At 38.1% G+C, this 25,347-nt stretch overlaps 1 protein-coding gene and 1 pseudogene across 1 annotated transcript; both read right to left on the bottom strand.

Annotated features, from left to right (window-relative positions):
* Positions 1 to 11,662: 11,662 nt before the first annotated feature.
* Positions 11,663 to 12,598, bottom strand: OR51B2 (olfactory receptor family 51 subfamily B member 2). The gene has a single exon (XM_025928778.2). The coding sequence runs from the start codon at positions 12,596 to 12,598 to the stop codon at positions 11,663 to 11,665; it is 936 nt and encodes a 311-aa protein (XP_025784563.2).
* A 7,306-nt stretch (positions 12,599 to 19,904) lies between these two features.
* LOC112865113 (olfactory receptor 51B2-like) lies at positions 19,905 to 20,827 on the bottom strand (annotated as a pseudogene).
* Between the last annotated feature and the right edge of the window lie 4,520 nt (positions 20,828 to 25,347).

The raw sequence follows: 25,347 nt of genomic DNA, 5'->3' as shown, positions 1-25,347 counted from the left end.
AAAAATCCCAAATACAAAATCTAACAGCACACCTAAAGGAAATAGAAGCAGAACAGCAAAGGCAGCCTAAACCCAGCAGAAGAAGAGAAATCATAAAGATCAGAGCAGAAATAAACAATATAGAATCTAAAAAAACTGTAGAGCAGATCAACGAAACCAAGAGTTGGTTTTTTGAAAAAATAAACAAAATTGACAAACCTCTAGCCAGGCTTCTCAAAAAGAAAAGGGAGATGACCCAAATAGATAAAATCATGAATGAAAATGGAATTATTACAACCAATCCCTCAGAGATACAAACAATTATCAGGGAATACTATGAAAAATTATATGCCAACAAATTGGACAACCTAGAAGAAATGGACAAATTCCTGAACACCCACACTCTTCCAAAACTCAATCAGGAGGAAATAGAAAGCTTGAACAGACCCATTACCAGCGAAGAAATTGAATCGGTTATCAAAAATCTCCCAACAAATAAGAGTCCAGGACCAGATGGCTTCCCAGGGGAGTTCTACCAGACGTTTAAAGCAGAGATAATACCTATCCTTCTCAAGCTATTCCAAGAAATAGAAAGGGAAGGAAAACTTCCAGACTCATTCTATGAAGCCAGTATTACTTTGATTCCTAAACCAGACAGAGACCCAGTAAAAAAAGAGAACTACCGGCCAATATCCCTGATGAATATGGATGCAAAAATTCTCAATAAGATACTAGCAAATCGAATTCAACGGCATATAAAAAGAATTATTCACCATGATCAAGTGGGATTCATTCCTGGGATGCAGGGCTGGTTCAACATTCGCAAATCAATCAACGTGATACATCACATTAACAAAAAAAAAGAGAAGAACCATATGATCCTGTCAATCGATGCAGAAAAGGCCTTTGACAAAATCCAGCACCCTTTCTTAATAAAAACTCTTGAGAAAGTCGGGATAGAAGGAACATACTTAAAGATCATAAAAGCCATTTATGAAAAGCCCACAGCTAACATCATCCTCAACGGGGAAAAACTGAGAGCTTTTTCCCTGAGATCAGGAACACGACAGGGATGCCCACTCTCACCGCTGTTGTTTAACATAGTGCTGGAAGTTCTAGCATCAGCAATCAGACAACAAAAGGAAATCAAAGGCGTCAAAATTGGCAAAGATGAAGTTAAGCTTTCGCTCTTTGCAGATGACATGATATTATACATGGAAAATCCGATAGACTCCACCAAAAGTCTGCTAGAACTGATACATGAATTCAGCAAAGTTGCAGGATACAAAATCAATGTACAGAAATCAGTTGCATTCTTATACACTAACAATGAAGCAACAGAAAGACAAATAAAGAAACTGATCCCATTCACAATTGCACCAAGAAGCATAAAATACCTAGGAATCAATCTAACCAAAGATGTAAAGGATCTGTATGCTGAAAACTATAGAAAGCTTATGAAGGTAATTGAAGAAGATTTAAAGAAATGGAAAGACATTCCCTGCTCATGGATTGGAAGAATAAATATTGTCAAAATGTCAATACTACCCAAAGCTATCTACACATTCAATGCAATCCCAATCAAAATTGCACCAGCATTCTTCTCGAAACTAGAACAAGCAATCCTAAAATTCATATGGAACCACAAAAGGCCCCGAATAGCCAAAGTAATTTTGAAGAAGAAGACCAAAGCAGGAGGCATCACAATCCCAGACTTTAGCCTCTACTACAAAGCTGTCATCATCAAGACAGCATGGTATTGGCACCAAAACAGACACATAGACCAATGGAATAGAATAGAAACCCCAGAACTAGACCCACAAACGTACGGCCAACTCATCTTTGACAAAGCAGGAAAGAACATCCAATGGAAAAAAGACAGTCTCTTCAACAAATGGTGCTGGGAGAACTGGACAGCAACATGCAGAAGGTTGAAACTAGACCACTTTCTCACACCATTCACAAAAATAAACTCAAAATGGATAAAGGACCTGAATGTGAGACAGGAAACCATCAAAACCTTAGAGGAGAAAGCAGGAAAAGACCTCTCTGACCTCAGCCGGAGCAATCTCTTACTCGACACATCCCCAAAGGCAAGGGAATTAAAAGCAAAAGTGAATTACTGGGACCTTATGAAGATAAAAAGCTTCTGCACGGCAAAGGAAACAACCAACAAAACTAAAAGGCAACCAACGGAATGGGAAAAGATATTTGCAAATGACATATCGGACAAAGGGCTAGTATCCAAAATCTATAAAGAGCTCACCAAACTCCACACCCGAAAAGCAAATAACCCAGTGAAGAAATGGGCAGAAAACATGAATAGACACTTCTCTAAAGAAGACATCCGGATGGCCAACAGGCACATGAAAAGATGTTCAGTGTCGCTCCTTATCAGGGAAATACAAATCAAAACCACACTCAGATATCACCTCACGCCAGTCAGAGTGGCCAAAATGAACAAATCAGGAGACTATAGATGCTGGAGAGGATGTGGAGAAACGGGAACCCTCTTGCACTGTTGGTGGGAATGCAAATTGGTGCAGCCGCTCTGGAAAGCAGTGTGGAGGTTCCTCAGAAAATTAAAAATAGACCTACCCTATGACCCAGCAATAGCACTGCTAGGAATTTATCCAAGGGACACAGGAGTACTGATGCATAGGGGCACTTGTACCCCAATGTTCATAGCAGCACTCTCAACAATAGCCAAATTATGGAAAGAGCCTAAATGTCCATCAACTGATGAATGGATAAAGAAATTGTGGTTTATATACACAATGGAGTACTACGTGGCAATGAGAAAAAATGAAATATGGCCTTTTGTAGCAACGTGGATGGAACTGGAGAGTGTGATGCTAAGTGAAATAAGCCATACAGAGAAAGACAGATACCATATGGTTTCACTCTTATGTGGATCCTGAGAAACTTAAGAAAAACCCATGGGGGAGGGGAACAAAAAAAAAAAAAAAAAGAGGTTAGAGTGGGAGAGAGCCAAAGCATAAGAGACTGTTGAGAACTGAGAACAAACTAAGGGTCGATGAGGGGTGGGAGGGAGGAGAGGGTGGGTGATGGGTACTGAGGAGGGCACCTTTTGGGATGAGCACTGGGTGTTGTATGGAAACCAATTTGACAATAAATTTCATATATAAATATAAAAAAAAAAAAAAAAAAAGAAATAACAATCTGAAAAGGCCATCCAATCCACCTTTTTACCAAATCCTTGAGCCAACGTCTAATAATTTCATTAGACATTTATTTGTAGTTTCCATGATTGTAATGGAAATAATTATATAAAAATAAATATATATATTTATTTATTATTATTTACTTATGTATTTTATATGATATATATTTATATATGAAATGTAAATCTACTTTTCTGAAATATCTACCCCTTATTTCTAGTCCTGATCTCCACAATCTGACTGATCAGATCTAAACAAACATATTCATATATTCTCTCTAAATGCTGTAAATACACCGTAGGGGCCCAGGGCAGACTGCCCCCAAATGCACCATTTTGGCATTGCGATTATTTTAAATAAAGTTATTTAAGAAACAGCCAGTGCAAGGACACTCAGACCCTCCTCTGTGTCCCTGAGAGCAGAAAATGAAACTCCCCCGGGAAAAAATACTGTCCCTATACTAAGAAGAAAACACACATCCTTATCACTAGAGATAGAGATAGAACTCTAAGGTGGAGAAAACTGTAGAAACACAGTTACTTTTTTCTAATCTACTATTTCAGCCCAAATTCTGCTTACGATTCCATAGTTTAATTAAAGCATCTGTTTCCTTGATTCTATCAGTTTCTAACAATTTATTGTCTTTGTATAAAATGTATAAAAACTGCCTTTCCTCAGTCATTTCTTTAGGTTTAAATTTCATTATTGGGTCTCTGTGTGAATTTAATAAAGCTCTGTTTTTTTTCTATTAGCCTGTGGGATGTCAATTTAATTCTTAGTCTAGCTGGAAGAAGGGTAAAGGAAGACTTTTTCCTTCCCTTCCACATCTACATTAGTATTTCTGAGACTTTTTTCTTGATGGCTAAACACCCACTAGTATGTTAACCTTTTACCACATAATGGCTCCTAGTCCTGATTTATTTCCAATCATCCTGCTCCTAATTAGACATCATAATCCAGGTGTTGACACATAAACCTCATAACACATAACAGAATTCAGCCTTCCAGTTTTAAAAAAGTAATAAAATGCATATTCTATATAATATATATGTCCTTCCCACCAGGTTGTACTTTGTAACACCCTATAAACTACCACCTGCTTATATTAAGAGAGTAAAGAAAGACTAAATAACCTCTCATGTGTTCAGGTCAGATTTGACCACATTGGGATTTTAGGTCATATCAGATTTTGCCAATAAATACATTTCATAATTAATTTTCTAGAACCTTTTGGTTTCAGAATTATAGTTAAAGGGTTGTGACTTTTTAATAACTTTATTATCAAATCAATCCATATTGCACCCATTATAAACTAAAATCTCTGAAAGATATTTTTTAAGTTATTTATTTTTGAGAGAGAGAAAGAATGCAGGAGGGGCAGAGATAGAGGGAGAGAGACAGAATCCCAAGCAGGTTCTGCACTCTCAGTGCAGAGCCTTATGTGGGACTCAAACTCACAAACCATGAGATCACGATCTGAGTGTAAACCAAGTGTCAGACATTTAATGGACTAAACCATCGAGGTGCCCCATAAAATCTCTGAAAGATTTTTAAAGGATTTGCATTTTCAGTGCATACCAGAGAGATGAGCACAGTTGGTGCTCAGTTAAGTATTAGTCTAGTGAATGAATGCAAAATCATGTTATCAAGCATTAAGTTTTATGGCCAAATTATAGAGTTTTTACTCTTATTTGAAATAAGATAAAGAGTTTTAGATTCAGTCCCTTACTCCAGCATGTCAAATCATGATATCTCCTTTCCTTTATTGGTTATCATTTATGTATCTTCAATTTTTATATCAACCAAACTACAGAAAAAAATGCATAACATGGCAGGATCAAGAAGTCTGTGTCTTTTTCCTTCTGAGCTCTTTGATCAGTGAAGCTTAAGGTAGGAATTTTCAACCACCTGTTCTAGAACTTGTATTTCCATCCTGACTGAAAGTCTGCTTTGAAAAATGTTATGTGTAAATACACTAAGTCTGTAAGCCTACCTATTCATATAATCTACACGATTAAGTGACCGTACCAATACCCATGAAAGAGAGTTTTAGTTTCAATAAAGCACTCTACCCAGCTGATACTATGCCACATATTAAACTTATTTCCTTTCTCTTTCTGTAATCTCTGTCACCGTCACCATATAGGTATAGTCATAAAGCCATAATTGAAATCACGAGTAGAGCCTCACATATGGGCCAGGTAACTGAGCCTAATGGTTCAGGGCCAAGGCTGAAAAGAGACATATCAGTGAGCTGAGGATCTAGCGTGTGGAGGATTTGTAAAGGTGATTTTCCTCTGGAGACAATGGTGAAAGATGGGGTTACAGTAGGTCTGATCTGACTAGATTATGGAAGGTAGAATGAATAAACACTGCTCCTGCTGTTGGGATGATGTCCGGGAAACCTATCTCCATCATCTTATTTGTACCCAAGCTGAATAAGAATTTGTGTCAACTAAACACAATGCTAAGGAATTGTAATCTCAAAGAATCATTTTGAAAAAGTTCTTCTTCAGCACTAATCGTAGCACCTGAAACTAAGTACTCAATCTCCAACACAAAGTTTGGGGACAGCTTCACCAAAGAAATACACCTTCCTACAATCCTCTTCCTCCATCTTTCCCCTGTTTTGTCCAACAGTGAGAAGCCTTCTTTAACCTTTTCAGCAGCAAATACTGTCAGATAAACACAAGCCACTGTGTGCCCAACAAGCATACTAGTGATGCTGGTCCACTATAGCTTGAGTCTTCCATTTTTCTCGGACATAAGTTATAGGTGATGGAATAAATTTTAAGTTGAAAGTCCATGCCAGGTGGCTGAGATCTTTCTCACATAGCATGAGGGAACTAATAGTGTTTTAACTTGAAGGGCCTTGGCCAGTTTTACTGGGGTTCCTTTGATCAAATGTAACATTCTAAAAGAGGTAGCCCATTCCTAAAATTTAACTATCAGAGTGGGGTACAATATCACAGTAACTGGCTCACAGGAGCCATAGATTTCCCACAGTTTCTGTGCTTCAAACATGACTTGCAAAGCCAGCCTTTGCTCAGCCATAAAAACCTCTGCACCAAGGTCATCAAGTCAAGATGGGAACAATCTGGAGTGGGGTTTTCTAGTAAGACACTTATAATCTCGCTAAACGAGATTTAGGAGTTTGGTTTACATTCGACATACATAAATGGCTCAAGCAAGGCACTCAGGGGCACACGACTCATGGAAACTGCGGAGGAATAATTCAGTTTCATAATTAAATAAGAAAACAGTTTTCTTACATAGCCATACAGAAAACTTCTTCCCCAAACTATTTCTTACATGTTTCAAGGATTGGATTCTATTCCTCTCCACATTTTCCTATCTTCTCAAGATAGAGTTTTACCCAGAGTAGGCCAGAGCCAATATTGGTTGCATAGAAATCACCAGTTGTTACCTTTCTTCCTGACGATGCGCCTATAAAATGTGGAGGTATTATATTTCTAGTTCTGGAATAGTTGTATTTTCTTTTTTCTATGTTGCCTTGCCACACCATTCTCAGTCAAGTGAAAAGTGTATTTAAATAATCTGAAATGCAAACATCTTTCTTCCAGGAAGCTTGTCTAGTTTTCTCAGTCAAGGGATGAGTTTGGACAGTATAATATTCAAAGTGAGAGGAGATGGAGATGTACGTTTAGGTAAGTTTAGGGCATAAGTAAGGGAAAGCATGAGTAATTTACTAATGATTTTATGAAATAATCTGTTTGTGAGGGATTTATGTCTTCTTCAGGAAAACATGAAATGCAAAGTAGGGGTTCAAGGAGTCTCTAGACTCAGACTAGGGAAGTATTTAAAAGAACATTTGGAACCTCTGATTTAAAAATAATTCAGTAGACATTTCTCCAAAAAAGATGCATAGGTGGTCAATACGCTTATGAAAAGATGTTAAATATGATTAGTCATTTGGAAAAAAGCAAATCAAAACTACAATGAGATACTATATCATACCTCTAAGACAGCTATAATCAAAATAACAGAAAACAACAAGTATTGGCGAGGATGTGAGAAATCGGAGCCCTTGTGCACCGCTGCTGGGAATGTAAAACGGTGCCAGTGCCGAGGACAACAGTTTGACAGTTCCTCAAAAAATTAAATCTAAAGTGATAATATGGCCTTAGCAATTCCATTCCTAGCTATAAATCCAAAATCAGTACAAGCAAATATTCAAACTGATTCTTACAGTCCAATATCCATTGCAGCTTTATTTGTAGTAGCCGAAAGATAGAAAGGATCCACCCCTTTCCTGCCCCAGGTGTTCTCCGCTATAGAGCTGATCTTAACTGCCCGGGCTCCTGGGGCGCATCCTCCCGTCTCTGCACCCGTCCTCTCTGCCCGCTCCTTCCAGGCGCCCCTGCCCTCTCCTCCCTCCCTGCCTCCATCTTGTCCACTACCTGGTTGGACTCTCACACTGCTCGCGGGGTCGAGTACCCATGCCCCTTACCCTTCCCATCCTCCTCCAACCTCGATCACTTCTCCCCTTGGCCTTCCCTGTGGCCCACCATCAGGGAGATGGTGGAGCCCACAGGGGTTTCTGAGCCAGGGGGTGGTGGAGGGGTCTATGGGTTTCCCAGGTAGTGAGCTACTCAGTGTGTCCAACAGGGGACTGGGCTGCCCCTGGACTGCCCTGGTGGGGTGTTTAGGAAGGAGGCTGTTGGGGTGGAATACACAACGCTGTAGGTCTGCCAGAATTTTTTTTTTAAATACAGGAATAATCCAGGGTCCCTCAGCAGGTGGATAAACATAATGTACTATATTAATATATGTAGAACAGAATATCATTCAGCCATAAAATAAATGAATTTCTGGTACCTGCCATGACATGGGCAAACCTTGAAAACATTGTGCTAAGAGAAAGAAGCCAGACACAGAAAGGCAAATATTATATAGCATTGAACTCTATGTGATAGGTATATTCATAGAGACAAGTAGATTAGACGTTACCAGGGGCTAGAAGGATGGTAGAATGGGGAGTTATCAACGAATGGATGAGGAGTTTCTGTTGGGATAATGAAAAATTTTGGAAATAGTGGTGTTGGCTGCGCAACATTGTGAATGTAATTAATTTCACAGAACTGTATACTTAAAAATGGTAAAATGGCGAATTTTCATAAGATAGATATATCATAATACATGTAAGCCATATATAAACCACAAAAAAATAATTCAATACACTTACTTTACTTCATTAAATTTATTGAGACAATTACAACAGGCAAGTTTTGAGGTCAGAAATAATAATATAAAACACTAAAAGATTTATCATTGTTTTATACGCATGTTCACACACACAAGTACACAAGTTCACAGCAGTAGAAAGTCTCCCATCCTAGAGATGACTTGAGTTCACCAAAAAGAGGCGGAGCTAACATAAAACAAGCATTTGTGTGGGGTCTCAGAATTGCAGTTCAGGGAGCACAGATCTGGGCAGCAACCCAGTGTCCCTCCAGGGGAACAAAAGTCAAGGATTTTTAAAGACAAAAGAGAATGCTTGTAAATGTTGTTTAGAAAGAAATCTGATTGTTGATGGTGGCAGAAAACTAATCTTGGCTGAACGTAATTGGTTGTCAAGGCTATCTCGTACCCTAGCAAGTTACAGGTATTCAGGCTGAGTCCTTGGAATACTTTGGTTTGGCCCAGTTCAGAAGTGCTTGGTTCCACCTGGTGAGGACCTTTCACAGTTAACTTTGCTTTTATACATTGAAAAGGGTGATTCAGTTAACAAGTTCATTTGAGAGAAAGAATTAAGTGTAGCCTTTTTAAAACTGTACATGTTTCTTCTCAGAGACTGGTGGCTGGGAATCTGTGAAGCTATGGTGTAACTGTGCAGTAATTTACATAAACCATTATGGAAGAACTTCATTTTCTAATGTATCATTATTTGCTCAGAGAGTAATCCAGGTTTCAGTTCTCCATGCCATCTTCACATTTAAAGTTGTATCAGACCTTCTGTCTCTAACCCATTGTATCACCTCATAATTTATGTACATCTCATATCTGGAAGTATGTTTTCACTGCTTTGTTAGAATTGGCTCCACTCCAGTAAAAATCCCCATGAAAGTTCTGGTCTGTCCTGTTTTCTCCCTGGATAGGAACCAGGTCTTCATTTGGCATCATTAGCTTCAGTCTGTTTCTCGCATATTCTCACACATGCCTGGCTTTCACCATGACTCTTAATGATTGGGCAAAATGAACAGTGTACTAAATGTGACATCAGTGAATGACTATTTAATTAATGTTTTGTTTTAAAAAGTCCAGTCCTACAGCCTGGCGTATTTCCTTTGGTCATTTTATTGAATCACAACCTCATCATTTGGGTTCATTCCCCAAATCCCAGATTTTTAAAAAACATATTACTATTCTTATTTATAAACTGTAACAGAACCAAAACTTGCTTTCCCATTGGTACTGCCATTCTTCAGATAGCATAAGACAGAACTTAAGGTTATCTTTGCTTGCTCCCAAGCCTTCCTTCTTTCTGCTTTTCTAAAAAACCTATTAATCTTATTAAATGTAGATTACAAATATGTCTCATATCATTCCATTACCTTACATCTCCACTTTCTTAAAATGAACTATTATCTCTTCCTCAAACTCCTCCAATATCCTCCTGTTGGTTCTTCTGTTTGTCTCCTGCTACTTCAAATCCATTTCATGCATAATGCTGCAATGATGACTTTAAAACCTCAATGAAATCATGCTACTTCCTTAAGTAGATTTCCACATCTCTTTGAGTAGCTACTCAAACCCTCACTATGGGCAACAGGTGCTTTGAGATCTGGCCTCCTCTTCTATCTTCAACTTTCCTTCAAAGTAATCACCCGCTTCAAATAGCCATGCTATCAATCTGGTTTATTCCATAATCTATCCCACCAGAAGTCTCCACACATACTATCATCTTCTTAGAATATTCTCACTCCTGTTTTCACTAGTCATTTTCTAACTTTTTTTTTTTTTTTTTTTTTTGAGACCTCAACTGATGGCTACTTTCCCAGGGAAACTTACTTTGACCTCAAGCCTGAATGTGGTCTCTTTTGAGACCCACAGTTTCAAAGCACTTTCTTATTAGTCACAAAATTTATTTCCAATTTGGGTTTATTTGAATTTTGACTCTCCAATTGTTTAAAAATTCTAGGAGTGAAAGCGTTTTATATGTCTATTTTGTTGCTATTACATTAGTTTTGCTTAGCAAAGTTCCTGTCCCATACTCATGCCTTTAAAAAATCAGCCAAATAAGTAATTCAATATTACCGTTACTCCCATGAAAACAGACAAATGAGGACTGATTTAAATTCTGTACCCTCCTCCAAACACAAATCTTTCATATAAGATCTGTGAAAATAAATTATGTAAAAGTATAAGAACAGATATAAGTAAACCTGGAAACAGGAAGACTTCTGGAAGTATGGCCCTTATATTTCAAGAGATAAAGTAAGTTATAGAATTATTTACACATAAGCTTTTAAATTATGTACCTGAAAGACAAACAAAACTGGAAAAATATACTATAAATAAAACATTGGGGGATAATACACAATGAACTCCTACAAATCAATGAGAAAAAGTGAAAATTAGCCAAAAAAAAATTTGGATCTGACAAGTCTAAAATGAGACTAGCAAATGGCTGCAGCAAACCAAAAATTTTTGTGTTTTATAACAATAAAAAAACTAATTGAAAACACAAAATCTATAATACCAGACTATATTAAGATTATCAGACTGATCAAAAGTGTTTTCATTTATCCAGTATTTAGAGAAAACACTAGATAAAAAGAAAACAGATCATTTCATGAAATTAATTAATGGTGAATTCATGAACTCAGGGAGAGTCTAGGGCAAAGCTTCATAAATGACACATTATCACTGGAAAAGCAAATCATGCTCTGCAATATAGTAATTATGAGGTATAGTAGAGTTCTATGGTCCTCAATCCATATGTCCAGTTTATTTTTGTGTCAGGCCACAAAATGGAGCTCCAAATGAAGACCTTCCTTGTATAGGCTATGGTTGATCCAGGCTGGACATTTAATTTGACCTTGCCTGAAATACAACTTGTACTTGTTATTGGTATAGAATTGGAGTTACCCTATATTCTCTGCTTATTAGAGTATTTGTCTAAATTTTTACTTACAAATTATACTACCTTATATTCTTTCTCCATATCTATACCTGTAGAGATATAGATATATAGATTAGATATATAGATATAGATGTAGATATACAGATATATAAATATATAGATATATATATAGATATATATAGGTATACGTATATATGTATACGTATATGCTTTTATTACTCTCTGTATATATATATTCATTGTATTCCTGATCAACTAAGTTTGTAGCTTTATGTAATAATTAAAATTTCATCTAACACCGATAAAAGAAGATTAGGTATAAAATTCAGGTCCCTTCTAATTATGAAAAGGTCCAGGAGTCCTGGAGTTCCCAAGATTCTGAAATAAAACCTCAAACTCTCCTATGCATAGAAAATAGGCAAATGATGTTTCTCTGAATTTGCTTGGTCTTGATGCTATATATAATGGGGTTCATGAATGGAGGAAAGAGAAAGTAGACATAGCTCATGGTAATGTGGATCACACGTGGTGCATGTTTCCCAAACCTGTGGATGAAGGTCAGGCCAATCACAGTAATATAAAAGACCAGAACACAGCTAATATGGGAGACACAGGTGTTAAGGGCCTTAGCTCGCTCTTCTCCAGAGGCGATGCCCATAACTGTCTTCAAGATTAAAATATAAGAGAAGAGAATAATCAGAGCATCTAGGAAGAAAGTCAAAGCAACCAGAATAACTGGATATACACGATTAAATGTAATATCAGCACAAGCAAGTTTCATGACATCTTGGTGGAAGCAAAAAGCATGGGAAAGAACATGGGAACGGCAATATGGGAACCAATAGAGTGGCACAATTGGGGGCACAAGGGATAAAAAGCCCCTCATTAGTACCCCCAGGCCTACCTTCATCACCTGGGAATTGGTAAGAATGGAGTTATACCTCAGAGGGGTGCGGATGGCGATGAATCGGTCATAGGCCATGGCAAGCAAGACACCAGATTCCACAATGGAAAGGGAGTGAATGAAGTAGGCCTGCAAGAAGCAGGCTCCATGGCTCATCTGCCGGTGATTCATCCACAAGACACCCATCACAGTTGGCATCGTAGTCAATGTCACCATCAGATCTGTGCCTGCCAGCATGGCAAGGAAATAATACATGGGTTCATGGAGGCTGTGGTCATCCTTGATGAGGTAGAGGAGAGTACCATTGCCAAGAAGCACAGAGACGTAGACAGCAAAGAAGGGGATGGAGATCCAGGGATGAGCAGCTTCCAGACCTGGGAAGCCAGTCAGCAAAAAGGGGGCAGCACTAATATTGGGCCACATAGTATGTCCACAGTTAGAGAGCAAATTTATGGAAGCTGTGAACCCAGAATTCCAGATTTTTTAGTTTTCACTACCTCCTCATGGGAATATATTACAGCAGCCTCAATCACAGTCTTTACATTTAGGATAATTAATTTGTATATATATGTTTTTACAATGATTTTCTCTTAGCAGAGCACTAAAGATTTCTAGGCTATACTAAAGGAGAAGACTCTACTTTTTTCTTAACTTATATATAATAGTAGGTTAATGCTTAACATTTTCTCAATTAAAAAATGTTTAAAACATTAGGCCACACCATATGTATATGCTGGAAAATGTTTGAAGCAATAAACGTTAAAAAAAAGGAAGAAGAAACAGAAGGCAAACGTATACACACGGATAATCACATTGCTTAGTTACACTACCTCTTGGTTTGATTGTAAATACATTGATATACTTGATATATTTAAACTTGATTTAATTTTATATTTGCAATTATGATAGAGTCTTTTTTTGTTATTAGAAAACTTTGTTCTGTTTTGAAATTGAAATTCAGCATTCTATGGAATTCTTATAAAAGTCAGAAGCCCTTGTTGGAAAAAAATGGCCAAGAGCAGACAATGTCACACTTTGTCTAAATACATTCAGTTTCCTGCAGCCCATCCATGGGTCCCCCATTAAAAACTTCAAACCTGCTGTGATACATTTGTCCAAAGGGAGTCTCTGCTATTCTGTTGCTCACCCCAGGTGGGATATGTCCTCGATGCAGGCCCCTGCAAATTCTTTCTGTCTTCTCTGGACCGCATCTAACATCAGAAGGGCAAGAATTCATTCCATATTTCTGTTCCTGGCACTCACGCACTACACACTCTAATTGCTGGAATGGTTACTTCTTTCTGTCTTATTTGAGGACTTATTCCAGACCTACCTTCTCAAAAAACCTTTGAAGAGTCCAGGTTAAAGACTTTCTGTTTGTAGAAATCACCTCCCCAGAGTTTCACCTTTTCAGCCCCTTGGGAGATTCTTTGATTTTTCCTTGTTCCTTTCTTCTTTTTTTTTTTTTTTTTTTTTTTTTTGATAGTAGCTGGGCCATTCTACTTGTCCCCAGCCAGGCTTTTCATGCATTTCCCTAAGGGTGTGTTAGGAAAACTGGAAACTTAAATACTGCCCTTGTGGGGATGCCAGGGCTTGGTTATATGACCCCAACATCCCCAACACCAGCATTTATGCATGTCCTCCTATTGTCTATCTCAAAGGTCAAAGGAGTCATAAGTGCCTTTGTTACTCCTAGAATTTGTGAATTCCAATTGCATTTTTCTCTTTTTTTTTGTCTCTTTGGAGAAATCAGTTCTAATTCACAGGAATCTCAACAGAGTTGGGAACAGCAAGGTGAATGAAAGATGTTTTATATTGTATTTTAAAATTACTTCACTTACCATTGTTCATTTTGTGATGGGGCTAAGGTGACGAACATGTTCTTTTCATTAACAGAACTTAAAAATCTAGTGGGGACAAGAAAGAAAATATGTGCCACAAATTTACAAAACACTATCATTACCATATCAATGTAACTGTGCTAGGGAGAGCACATAGAAGGTTATCTTAAGGATCTGGGGAAAGTTCTTAGAAGTGGTATTTAAGCTGAGAATTGAATAATAGAAGAGTAAGGAATATAGTATTTTTTATAAGATAGGACACTAATTCCATGCAGAGAAAAAAACAAAAACCAAACCAACCAAAGAAAAACATGAGCACTAGTCATGGGCTAAGAAAAAATATGATGAATTTAAGCAAAAAAATTATATTAAATTTATACTAAGAATTATAGCATCTCTGGAACAATTCATGAAAGAAAGCTTAACACAAAATGAATCTGTGGTAGCAGGTTCTGATCACATAGGGTCTTACAATTCATGTAAGGAGTTTCGACTTTACCCAAATGACATGAGTATGAAATAAGTGATAGGGCCACACTTATAATCAGGTAATCTGGTTAAAGGTATGAGGAGCACATTAGAAAAGAGGTAGAACAAGTAAGGAGAATCAAGCTACAGTAATCCATGTAATAAATGTGTTGGTGTGGATGTTATGGGGTGTTATCAGTAGAGTTGGATAAAAGTGGATGAAAGAGAGATTCTGTGACTTAGACGGAATAGAGGGGCACCTGGATGACTCAGTCAGTTGATGGTCCAACTTCGGCTCTTGTCATGATCTTGCGGTTCATGGGTTTGAGCCCCACATCAGGCTTGGTGCTGACAGTTCAGAGCCTGGAGCCTGCTTCACAATCTGTGCCTCCCTCTCCCTCTCCCTCTGCCCCTCCCCTGCTCATGCTCTCTCTCTCTCTCTCTCAAAAATAAATAAACATTAAAAAAAAAGACTAGAACTTAGTGATCGGTTGTATGTGGTATACTGTATGTGGTAGATTAAGGAGAAAGAATAGTGAATAATGACCTCTGCATTTCTGATTTTAGCTGATAAAGGGTGATTTCATTTACTAACAGGGATCACAGAAATATAATGATTCTGTTCATTAATCAACAGTTGTTTTTTGATTCATTCTTTTGTGCTAAACAATGTTTTACACACTAGATTTGGAAAAAGAGATAAAAGGAATCCATCCAGTTTAGGGCATTCTGTGTCTGTAAGCAGTGAGGCAGAGATGTCTCCTAGGAAGTTATATATGTCTCTACTCAGGGCCTTAGCTTCCTCACTGTAGAATGAGGATGATAGGTCTGTGAAAAGAATTGTTGTGAAAATTTAATAAATACACCTAAGAATGATATTAAATGAGTTACTTTACATTGATGTTTAGCACAAATCATGGCAAATATTAAGACCCTGATAAAAGGTAGTTTTATTTTTTTTCCCTTTCCAGAAGGGTGAAGATTCTTGCATGGATTGAAAATGAGGTGGGCGCCTGGGTGGCGCAGTCGGTTAAGCGTCCGACTTCAGCCAGGTCACGATCTCGCGGTCCGTGAGTTCGAGCCCCGCGTCAGGCTCTGGGCTGATGGCTCAGAGCCTGGAGCCTGTTTCCGATTCTGTGTCTCCCTCTCTCTCTGCCCCTCCCCCGTTCATGCTCTGTCTCTCTCTGTCCCAAAAATAAATAAACGTTGAAAAAAAAAAATGAGGCAAAAGAATATACAATATTGACGAGAGAGTCTCTGAAGAGCCAGACCATAGACTCAAGCTAAGGTACGAAGTAAATGAAAATAGCAGGCACGGGAAAAGAAAAGATAATGTTCTGGAGGTCTCAATTTTTTCAAGGGAATGCTATATTGGGAATAATCAAAGGAGAAAGCTAGAAGGAGTGTCATCATTTTCAAAGGTATTTCACATTCTTTGTAATAATCTCCTTATTAGCTACATACTGCATCACATAACAGAATCATATTTGATAATCTCCCACTTTCTGATTATTCTTCTTCCTAAATTTTGAATAATAATTGTCCAAATATTGTTATTCATTTTTGTTAATGTCAATAATGTTAATAGTAATAAAACTGTCTTATATTTATTATATATGATAAAATTAAAATACATATACATATCATGCCCATAGCATGATATACTCTCTGAAATCCTTGGAGAAAAACTCTTAGGAGGTGCATTTTGTTATTCCTAGTGGCTAAATGATGTAACCATGGCTCAGGGATTCAGTGATCAGCTCAAGGTCACAAACATTGTCAAAGAAGGAGACAGGAGTAAAGCTGCTGTTTTATCAAAGGCCATGCTATCTACCACAGCAAACCATTTTTTTAATAAGTTTTCTCTATTCTTTTTGTTTGTTTATTTTTGAGAGAGAGACAGAGACAGAGAGATAGAGGTTGAGCAGGGGAGAGGAAGAGAGAGAGGGAGACACAGAATCCGAAGCAGGCTCCAGGCTCTGAGCTGTCAGCACAGAGCCCGACACTGGGCTCAAACTCTTGAACTGTGAGATCATGATCCGAGCTGAAGTTGAACGCTTAACTGACTGAGCCACCCAGATGCCCCGTTTTCTTTATTCTTAAAGATAAATTGGCATAAGTAAAATGACGGTATCAAAAAGAATGATAATGGTTAAACTTTTAGCCTTTTTTAAAAAAGTTTTTTTAACGTTTATTTATTTTTGAAAGAGAGGGAGAGAGAAAGAGAGAGAGAGAGAGACAGAGACAGAGAAAGTGAACAGGGGGAGGGGCAGAGACAGGGGCATCTGAAGAGACAGAGAATCTGAAGTAGGTTCTGCACTGACAGCAGACAGCCTGATGCAAGGCTTGAACACAGGAACCATGAGACTATGACCTGAGCCAAAGTCAGACGCTCAAACTGGTTTATATATACACAGTGGAATATTATTCAGCCATTAAAAAAGAATAAAATCTTTCCATTTGCAACAACACGGATGGATCTAGAAAGTATAAAGCTAAGTGCAATAAGCCAGTAGGATAAAGACAAATACCCTATCATCTCATTCATATATGGAATTTAAGAAACTAAACAAATAAGCAAAGGGGAAAAAAAGAGAGAAATGAAGAAACGGGCTCTTAACTATAGGGAACAAAGTGATGGTTACCAGAGGGGAGATGGGTGGGAAGATGAGGGTAATAGGGGATGGGGATTAAAGAGTACACTTTTCATGATGAAAAAAATAATAGGGCACCTGCATGGTCCATTCAGTTGAGCTTCCAATGCTTGATTTCAGCTCAGGTCATACATAGTCTCACGGTCTCATGGTTTGTGGGATTGAGCCCCACATCAAGCCCTGTGCTGACTGCTTGGGATTCAACCTCTCTCTCTCTCTCTTTCTCTCTGCTCCTCCCTTGCTCGTGCTCTGCCTCTCTTAAAATAAACTTAAAAAAAGGAAAAAAATAATGAAATGATAAAAAATTTAAAAATAAAGTTAGAAAAAAATTATTTTTTGCACTTGTTCTTAAAATCTAATTCGAGGAGCTAATCTCCAGGTGCATTTAAGTATCAACATTTTCAGTTCCAGTGGTCCCCTAAGGAAATCTGTGGTCAGAAATATGAGAAACTATGCCCCAGCCCTATGATAACTTATTGAAGCCCTTGTAAAAACAAAACCAAACAAACTTTTCATTTTCTAATGTATCCTTGCTGTTTGTTCCCAGAGGTATCAATTCTTGATTTTCATGTTTGTATCTGCATCTGATTCTCCATCTCTAACCCACTGTTTCCTATTGTAACTTATGTATTACCTCATCTTGATTATTTTGTCTGGGCTACTGATTTGGAAATGGCTTGTATTTTTCTTCTTGGGCACACTCCAGTGAACATCACTGGGTAGAAATGCTGATCTATCATTTTTTTTCTCCCTGGGTGAGAATGCAAAGACCCATGTGTTCTATGAGCTTCTTCTATTTGTGTCAACTGCTTCGGTTTGTTTTTATTGTCCTGTATCTTCCTACCTTTCAGCAAATGCTCATACAGGCCTACCTTTTAGTGTGATAATTTGCAATTAGGCAAAAAGATACACATATTAAAAATTGTTTTTGGGCACCTGGGTGGCTCAGTCGGTTGAGTGTCCGACTTTGGCTCAGGTCATGATCTCACAGTTTATGGGTTTGAGCCCCTTGTGGGGCTCTGTGCTGACAGCTCAGAGCCTGGAGCCTGTTTCAGGTTCTGCGTCTCCCTCTCTTTCTGTGTGTGTCTCCTACTGTCCTCTCTTAAAAGCTCAGTGCTACAACATAGAATATTTCCTTTGGTTGTTTTAATAGGTCAAACTTCATTATTTGGATTCCTACTCATCCTCAAATTCCCACAATATTTTTCAAAGATGGATTTTATGCAGAATCAGCAATCATTTTGGGAGTTAATGACACTCACAGATTTTATATTTGTTTCTTCCCAAACTTTTCTTTCATATGTTTTTCTAAAATTCTACTAATTTTAGATCCTAAATATATCTTATATTTATCCACTAAATTTATCTTCACTTTAATAATTTTAACTGCTGGTATCTCTCCCTCTCTGAAATTGTCACAGTATCTTTTTTATTTTCTTGTGCGCCTCTTGCCTTACTGAAATCTACATCATACCTGAGTATATAAGTTGCAAACATCACTAAAATCATGTCACACTCTCACTTAGATATATTCAGTAGCTTCTTGTAACTCTCTGAGTAGACACCCAAATCCTAGCCATTGCCAACAGGATGCTACTGATTTGACCTTTTCTCTCTCTGCCCTCTCACTAGAGCTATTGCTCTCTTCGAGTCAGCCACATTCCCAGAAGGTTCCATGATCCATTCCAATGACAGCCTCCTCACATACTATTTCCTGTCTATTTTCACAAGCTAATTTCTAACCCACCCTCAAGTCTCAGTTGAAGACACACTCCTCAGGGAACCTTTCCTTTAGCTCAGTCTGGATGTGATCCTTTTTGGGACACACACTCTCAAAATAATTCTTCCTTTACATGTTCTCACTAGTCACAGAGATAATCTTAAATTTAGGTTTCTTTGACTTTTGACCCCCCCCCCCCCCCAGTGGGTTGGATCTAGATCAGGCAATGTTTTGTATTGATTTCCTTGCAGTTAAAGCATTTTTGTTTAGCATCATTCCTGTCTCATGCCTTAAAATAACAACCAAACAAATGACTGAATATTACTGTTACCACCTTGAAAACAGAATCAGTGAGGACTGATTTAAACTTCTTAATTTTCTCCAAATATTAACCTATTATAAAACAGAATATACAAAAAAAAAACCTATGCAAAAAATGAGAAAACATATTTAAAAATCTGGAATCAAGGAGGTCTTTATATGGCCCTGAAATCTCAATAAAGTGAATAAAAATGAAGTCATTTGTGTATATAAAATTTTAAATTCTATACATAAAAGACAAATAGAAACTGGGATATATATTTAATATAAATGGCTCACTAGGTTCATTTATAATTAGTTCCCACAAATAAATTACAAAATTATGAACTCCCTAATAGGAAAATGACAAAAGAAATGATCAGAGAAGTCCAAAGTAAGCCATGCAAATGACTACCACAAATTGTTGATGCTTTTTAACATGAAAATTAATTGCATGTACAAAAACCACAATATCAGAACTGTACTTAATTTTCCAGACAGATTAAAACTTTTTCTATCCTCTACTTAGAACTTAAAGAGAAGAACACAGAATGACAAGGAAACAAATCAACTCCTAAACTTAACAAGTGGCAAATCTATAAATTCAAGGGCTGATAAGCTTCCTAAATGGCATTGTATCTTTAAAGAAATAGAGGCTTTTAAGACTTAGTGGAATTCCACAGCCCTCTGTTCAGAGAAACGTCAGATCCCTACCATCTGCTCTGGGCAATCACCCACCTCAGAGTTTAACTTCCAAATCTATGTTTGGATAGAAGACAGAAAAAACCATATTAAATTTGCTTGGTCTTGATGCTATAGATGACAGGATTCATTAAAGGAGGGAAGAGGAAGTAGAAATAGCTTATTATTACGTGGACCACTGGTGGCACATTCTTCCCAAACCTGTGGATGAATGACGGACCAACCACAGTGACATAGAAGATGAGAACACAGCCAATGTGGGAGATACAAGTATTGAGGGCCTTGGTTCTCTCTTAACCAGAGGCTATGCCCATGACAGTCTTAAGAATTAGGATATAGGAAAAAAGGGTGATCAGAGAATCTAGGAAGATTGTTAAAAGAACCAAAATTACAGAGTAAAGTCTATTGGAAGTTATGTCAGCACAGGCCAGTTTCATGACTTCTTGATGAAGACAGAAAGCATGGGAGAGAACATGAGAGTGGCAATATGGAAATGAGAAAAAGCTGCAGGATTACAGGGATGATGGATATTAAACCCCTCATAAAAGCTCCCATCCCTAAAGTTACAACACAAGTATTGGTGAGAATGGAAGTGTATTTCAAAGGATTGTGGTCATAGGCCATGGCAAGTAAGATACCTGATTCCATGATGGAAGGGGAGTGAATGAAGTAGGCCTGCAGGAAGCAGGCTCTGTGGCTCCTCTTCCAGTGATTCATCCACAAGACACCCATCACAGTTGGCATTGTGGTCAATGTCACCATCAGATCTGTGCCTGCCAGCATGGCAAGGAAATAATACATGGGTTCATAGAGGCTGTGGTCATCCTTGATGAGGCAGAGGAGGGTGTCATTGCCAAGAAGCACAGAGATGTAGACAGCAAAGAAGGGGATGGAGATCCAGTGATGAGCAGCTTCCAGACCTGGGGAGCCAGTCAGCAAAAGGGACAGCACTAATATTGGGCCACATAGTATGTCCACAGATGGAGAGCAACTTTCTAGAAACCTTTAAACCAGGAACCTGGACATTTTAGTGGTATTTTATTACAGAAGCCTCAGTCACAATCTTCATACTTGGAAGTAATTAATCGGTGTGATAAATGTAACTCCACAGGTATTTTCCTTTTCCTCCACATGAATAGTGGAGGTTTGCAGGTTATAGTTAGATAAGGAATGTTAGTCTGTCTCTAATTAGAAAAAAAATTAGGTTAATAGTTAAAATTTTCTCAAATTAAAAGAAACATTTTCATTCATTTTTCTTATAATATCAGGTCCTACTATTGTGTGTATGCTCAATATTTTCCTCCAGTAACAGTGTATAACAACACCAAAAAGATAAGTAAGTACAAGTGGCGAAAAATCTTAGTTGCTTTCTTGCTATGTTTTCTAAGTTTCTGGACACATTTAACTTTGATTTTGCATTTATCTTTCAAAGTCATGATAAATACATACTTTTTTTTTCCAGAAAATCTTGACTTTGTTTTTGAAATTGAATGTTCACACATTTCATTCACACACAGTCACCACCATCACTTCTGATTGCTTTCTTGCTTGAACAGATAGCCCTTTTTGGAGGTTGACTACCAGAAGCTTGGTCCACAGACCAGCCACAACTAACAAGCACAGGGACTTGTTAGACACGTGGCCTTAGACTGACTGTACCTCCAACCCACTGAACCAAAATTTGCATTTGATCACCATCCCTAAGTGATTCAGGTGCACTGTAATATCTGAGAATCACTGCTCTCAACATTTCATATTTATTCCATCTTTGGAGACATGTGCTTTTGGATTCTTCTACCTGGCTGGTTTCTTTGTTCCTTCCAAATATCCTCATACATTTTTTTCATAGCTCCTTAATTCACTGGTTCTCTTGTTTTTCCAAAATATTTTGACATAATTGAATGTTCATATTCTTTCTCTATGTCTCCTCTTACCTCTTAGCTCCTGTTTCGTTGACCCTTAATATCTGATGAGCTGTTGCTCATGGGACTGGTCACATTACAATGTTCCTACAGCCTAAAAGTGTCAGTCATTTCTACTACATCCACTTTCTTGTTGGACACAGCCCCAGATAAAGCACCTATTACATTTTATCCTGCAGTCTTCCTTTACCAAAAATTCAGAAGTGGAATACTTCCTCATAAAATGTCCTTAGTATCAAAAATAAATCAGAATCAGGACAATTCACAAAGAACATAACTCTTGTATAAAAAAATGCTCTGAAGTTACATTTGTGTGGGCATGGTACTCATTGAGATAGAAATCACCAACCCTAGGTGTTCCCTAAAATTAAAGCACATAAAGTCATACAGAGGTTTATATTACTATTATTGTACCAATGTTCTACTCCTGAAAATTTGCTGAGGTTTAAAAACAGAGATGAGAAACCAATATGTAAGAGGCAGAGAAAGGTAGTTGTGAGAGGTAGTAAATTAGAGATACCTGTTCTACAGGGAAAAAAAACAACAAAAACAAAAACCCATAAAGTCCTGAATTTATTTAAGGAAAGGAATTCAGAATTATTAAACTGTATTTCCAGACTGCAAGCTTCTCCTTGAAAATTAATTAGGTCTTCTCAAAGATGGATAATGAAATGTCCAAGACCAACAAGGACATAAGTTCTTACTATTTTTATGATCAGAAAAATGTTTGAGAAACAAGGAGACTGTATTTCTCTCAATAGCTAGGCTTGGGTCAGAAAAATAACAAGATATAGAGAAATCTGTGATAGCTCCAAGAACTTAAAAAGCAGGACATGTTTCTGAGCCTTTGGAATAAAGAGAAAATCTGCCCAGGATGAAAAGAGGACTCTGATACTTATCCAGGAGCAGGTTGGGGGGAGGGTTCTAGGAGCACAAGATATAGTCATCAAACTGAAGCCACTATAGACAGTTTCCTCAGGGCTGGCACCATACTGCATGCACCTTCCCAAGCCTACATTATGTAGCAAAATTTCCAAAATCATGGCTTGGCTGCATATGGGTTTATTTATTGACAAATGTTGAGAAAATTGCATCAGATGCAGAAGAACTGGATAGAGATAGGAAAGCTATGGTCTTGAAATTGAGCAGCAGTTCCCAACTCAGAACATGTATTTTCTTTAGTGACTTCCTAAGGTTCTGGAGGACCTGTCTTATCAATATCTGATGAATTGTCACTCAAAGGGCACCATACATATGAAGGTATAGACAGCCAGTAGAAGCACCATTCCTTAGCATCATCTGGGATGAGTGGAAAGATGAGTATTTTGAATGTGCACAGAATTAGTAATCACACACCACATGATCATTGACTGTACCTATGTTGAATGCTGAGAAAATCATTAAATAAGTGCAGTCTCTGTCCTGAAGAATCTAACAATTCACACCAGCAGAGTGTATAACTGGACTTGATCTCTGTGCGGTGTTATGCAAAGTATTGCCAATTAATGTTTCAACAGGGTCCATAATGATGAAAAGACATAGATAATCTACCAACCTGATTTTCAGGTTATGATGTTTTTCTAGGTAAATAGGATTCCTAGACTTGTAACAACACACACACACACACACACACACACACACACACACACATCCATAGAAACAGCCCAAAGTGCTCAGTCTGAGAGCATAACTTGATTCTAAGTGGATATAGGGGAGGGAAAGAAGCAGAGAGGGCTCAGGTACAGGAGAAAACAATGGAGAGGAAAGATATGTGGACCTCAAAAGGAAATAATGAAGGGAGAATCCATCACAAAGTCCAAAGGCACAGGTAAACAGAGAGGACAGTGTTATTCCTCCTCCCCTTGGTCCGCTCTTCCCATCTATGACCTTCCTCCTGAATGGGATGAGGAATAGGCCCCAATAGGCACAAGGCCAGGTTCTCAGGTTTTTTATTCTCCCTAGTGAGTCTTACCTGCCATTTCTAAGACAGCAGTTCCCACAGTGTGAACACACACACACACACACACACACACACACACACATGCATGTGCTATTAGGATCTAATCAAAAACTATAAAATTGTACCCAGAAAAATGGGTAAGAGCACAATACAATGTCACATTTAATTTAGGGCATTCATGGCTATGGTGATGTGAACCCGAGGGTTCCAGACTAGAAAAGCCAAATCTACCATAGTTCTTTTAATACACTTATTGAAAAAAAAAAAAAGGAAGGAATCTATGAAGTAGATGTTTCCTACCTCAGCTAGGATGTTCCCTCTATGAAAGCCTCTGGAAAACATTCTTAAGTGTTTTTCTAGACTGCATATAACATCAGAAAGGAGAGGAGTCATTCCATATTTCTGTTCCTGGCACTCACCCACTCGTCTTATTGCTGTAATGGGGACCTGCTCCTGCCCTATTTGAAGACCAGGTTTAGATGATTCCTCACATCGCTTCCTCAGGAGGCCCCATCAGAATGCTTATAAATATAGAAATCACTTCCCCAGAGTTAGCTTTACAGCCACTAGGAGACCCCTTGATCTCTCTTCCCTCTCTCCTCTCTGAGAGTGGCACAGCTACTTTGATCTTATTTGCTTAACCTGTGCCACTTAATCAACGTCCCCAGGTCATTCATGCTCCCAAAGGATGTGGGAGGAAGACGGGAAACTCAGATACGAGCAAAGGTGGAATATCAGGACTTGGCTACATAGCCCCTTCCCCCCAGATCCTCAGCTTCAGGGTTTAAGAAATCCATGCATGTCCTTCTTACTGTCCACCTCAACTGCCATAAGTACCCCAGTTTCTCTCAGGGGTCATAGGTACCATTGTTGATCGTAGAGCTTATGAATTCCAGTTGCATTTTTGTCTTTTCTATGTCTTTGGGGAAATACGTTCTGATTCAGAAGAACATGAGTGAATTTCTTAATATCCATGTTTATGGGGCCAGCCAACTTTGTCTTAAAAAATTACCTTATTTTTAGACCATTAGCCTTTTTATGTCAGCTTAACAACGAACAGAGTATAACATTATAGTGGGTGCCAGAAAGAAAATATTTACTGCAAATCTTCATCACTACTGCATAGATGATAGCATGCTAAAGGGAACACATAGAGAATATCTTTTGGATCAGGGAAAACTTCCCAGAGGAAATGTGATTTCAGCTGAGAACCGAACAATGAGGATGGTAAGGAACATAGTAGTTCCAAGGATAAAACATAGTAGTTGCAAGGATAGAGTTTAGTGCCAAAGAGAGAGAAAAAAAGTGCACAAGCCTAAGGTAGTAAAGAAATATGATGAATTCATGGGCACCTGGGTGGCTCAGTCACTTCAGCAACTGACTCCTGATTTTGGCTCAGGTCATGATCATGCGGTTCATGGGATTGAGCCCCACATGGGGCTCTGCACTTACATTGCATCAGGTTCTAATCATGTAGGGTCTTACAAATCATGTAAGGAGTTGTGACTTCACCATGAGAGCAATGAATGTGAAATAAAGGGGCAGGGGTCAAGATCAGATAATCTTTCTTGTAATTGTACTTTGGTTAAAGTATGAAGGACACAT

The sequence above is a fragment of the Puma concolor genome, chromosome D1 (assembly GCF_028749965.1).
Source record: "Puma concolor isolate L17-30 chromosome D1, mPumCon1.1.hap2, whole genome shotgun sequence".
NCBI lineage: Eukaryota > Metazoa > Chordata > Mammalia > Carnivora > Felidae > Puma > Puma concolor.
Note: the sequence above shows the minus strand (reverse complement) of the source record. Positions and strands in the feature narration are given on the sequence as shown.

Coding starts and splice junctions, on each gene's coding strand:
- OR51B2 (XM_025928778.2), bottom strand. CDS start 12,598: ATGTGGCCCAATATTAGTGCTGCCCCCTTTTTGCTGACTGGCTTCCCA.